Source organism: Penaeus chinensis, chromosome 22 (genome assembly GCF_019202785.1).
Source record: "Penaeus chinensis breed Huanghai No. 1 chromosome 22, ASM1920278v2, whole genome shotgun sequence".
Lineage (NCBI taxonomy): Eukaryota > Metazoa > Arthropoda > Malacostraca > Decapoda > Penaeidae > Penaeus > Penaeus chinensis.
Genome location: NC_061840.1, coordinates 9,930,707 through 9,933,206, shown reverse-complemented (window position 1 = coordinate 9,933,206; position 2,500 = coordinate 9,930,707). Strand labels below are relative to the sequence as shown.

The following is a 2,500-nucleotide window of genomic DNA, read 5'->3' as shown; positions in this document are numbered from 1 at the left end:
GAAAATACAGAGAAGAGGAACTGGCAGTGACTCTACAGACACTCTTGTGGCTTACAAAAATTAAGCACAAAACTCCCAACTGTATACACTTTGTACATATATTAATTACACCATTTTCGCGTCTCTGAGGTTTCGCTGCGCCGTCTCGGGCGAGCGCTAAGGTCCTTACCTCTCTCATCGCACGAAACTCGGGATGGTTTTTTTCAAAGATGCTGCTAGCTACATCAACACTGCAAGAGCTTTCACTACGGTAAGTCCGGGTTACACAGCGGTCGGTCATCAACGTGGTCATCCTATTGATCGCGCAGTCGTCTCCTGTGGGGTCCCTGGAGGGGGACCCCGTGGTCAGGCGGGGGTCGGGGGCACTCGCGGGGGTCGCCATTCGGTCGGAATCCAATCTCGAGGGTCGTACGCGTGTCCACGGTCGTCGTCCTGGTCGTCGCGCTAACGGTCTACCGGCTGCGGCTTCCTCGGCTGCGGCGGCGCTCGCTGCGACGGCGGGGACCTCGCTAGGATCCTCGGCAGCACCTTCCTTTTGGTCTTCAGGGCCTCTAAGTCCTTCGGGTCCTTCCTCAGGTCCTTCAGGCCTTCCTTCAGGACGTCCCAGGCCCACCCGTCTCCTGCGCCCCACGGCCCGGCGGCGTGGGCCCCCGAAGCGCGAGGCGAAGGAGGTCGAGCGAGGGTTGCAAGAGGCGTCCATCGATGACAGAGGCGGGAGCGAAGACCCGAAGCGCGCCGAGGTGAAGCACGAGAGTTCGAAGCTCCTACTTGAAGCAGACGGGCCCGGCCTCGAAGCCAAACGCCTGGTTGGGCAGGCCGTAGTCTGTTGGCTGGAAGTCGACGAGGGGAAGATGGGAGATTGTCTCCGTTCGCACCTCGAAGACGGTCCGGGACTTGTCCTTCGAGACGCCTGTCGAGGCCTGGAAGAAGGGGGGGTAGTGTACAGTTCTGTTCTTGCTCTGTCAAAAGTATCTTTAGCAAAGCTTTGTTGTTACCTTTATTATTTTCGTAATTAATACTGTCTGTGTTATTATCAATAAAACAATGACCATCAGTCAAAAATATTATTACCGCTTTTGTGATTATTTTTATTACCATTAACATTCTCCTTATAGTTATCATCTTCTGCTTTATTATTAACAATACTACGATGTCCAACAGCATTATTGTCTCCATCAATAAATAAATTAAACTTCGTTAACTAATACTAATATTACCTTGAATATAAATATGTTATAATTAGCGGCATCTAATAAATCAATATTCTCATCTTATCATTAGTCTAATCTTATCACCATGTTGAACAATGCCCTGCCGTCTACTCACAGCACAGCCATCCGTGAGAACATTCGGCTGAAGTGTGTCGATGGAAAATATCTGTTCATCTTGTCCCATGAGCTTGATGGCTTTATTGTGGTTGAGGTTCTCTTGGTCAAACCAAGCTTTGGACTGGACGCAGGTGTACGTAAAGTTCTGGTAGGCGTAGGAGGAGAGGAGGCGCAGGAAGTTCATCTGGACCACGCCCGTTGTCTCGTACGTGATCTACGGAACACGGCGGGTTAGAGGGCGTGGGTGGAAGGAGGGCAGGAAGGGTGAAGGAGTTAGAGAGAAAGAGGAAGAGAAAGAGGGAGACAAGGGTGAGAAGACAGGGGAAAGGAGGGGGAAAAGACAAGGGAGGAGGGGGAGGAAAGGGAGGAAGGAAAAAAGAAGGGGAAAAGCAGAGAGGTAAAGTGGGGGGTAGAAAAGATAGGAAGGGAAGAGTGAATGGCGAGAGGCTGGAAGAGAAGAAAGGGGAAGGAGAGAGGAGGAGACAGGGGGAGTAGGAAGGGGAAGGAGAAGGGAAAGTTGAAAGGGAGAGAGCACGTGGAGTGAAAGGAGATAGGAGAGGAGAGAAGGGAAAAGGAAAGGCGAAGGGAAAAAGGAACGGGGAGCGGGAGAGAAAGGAGGAAAATAAAGGGCAAAGGGGGAAGGAGACAGTAAAGGGGAAATGAGAGAAAGGAGAAAGGAAATGTGTATATACAGAGAGAGGGAAGAAGACTGAAGGGGGAAAAAAGAAGAAGAGAGGGGGGGGGGGAGAGGAGGAAGGAGAGAAAGAGTGGGGGCGAAAAGGGGAAGGAGAGAAGCAGAGGGAAGAGCGAGGTCAGGAGCCGGACAAAGACTGAAGAAAAGGGAGAAGAAACAAGAAGGAGAAAGAAAAGGGGAAGGAGAAATGGAGGATACAGGGATAAACGGAAGGGAGAACAGAGAGAGACCGACACGTAAACAAGGAGACAAGAAGAGAGAAAATACGAAATGAGCACAAACATTATGCATCTAAAGTAATAATGACTAGAATCATTTAGTAAAAATAAACAATAATGTATATAGTAAGCTGCTTGTACCAATAACCATGTTTTTTTTTTCCCATTACTCTTTCCTCTTTATTATTTCTACACATTCTAGAATAATTTATATCCATATCCTGCCTTTTTTCTAATCTTTCTCTTGTTTTTGTCTTCAT

At 49.0% G+C, this 2,500-nt stretch overlaps 1 protein-coding gene across 4 annotated transcripts in view; it reads right to left on the bottom strand.

Annotated features, from left to right (window-relative positions):
* LOC125037218 (collagen alpha-1(XI) chain-like) overlaps positions 1–2,500 on the bottom strand; it is a 48,533-nt gene that overhangs the window by 163 nt on the left and 45,870 nt on the right. For all 4 annotated transcript variants that reach the window (XM_047630268.1, XM_047630269.1, XM_047630270.1 and 1 more), the window contains 2 exons: positions 1,327–1,542; positions 1–920 (listed from right to left, as the gene is read on the bottom strand). The exon at positions 1–920 is cut by the window's left edge and continues 163 nt beyond it. In XM_047630268.1, the coding sequence (XP_047486224.1) occupies positions 765–920; positions 1,327–1,542 (372 nt within the window). In that variant the 3' untranslated portion in view covers positions 1–764. The remainder of the gene's footprint in view (positions 921–1,326; positions 1,543–2,500) is intronic.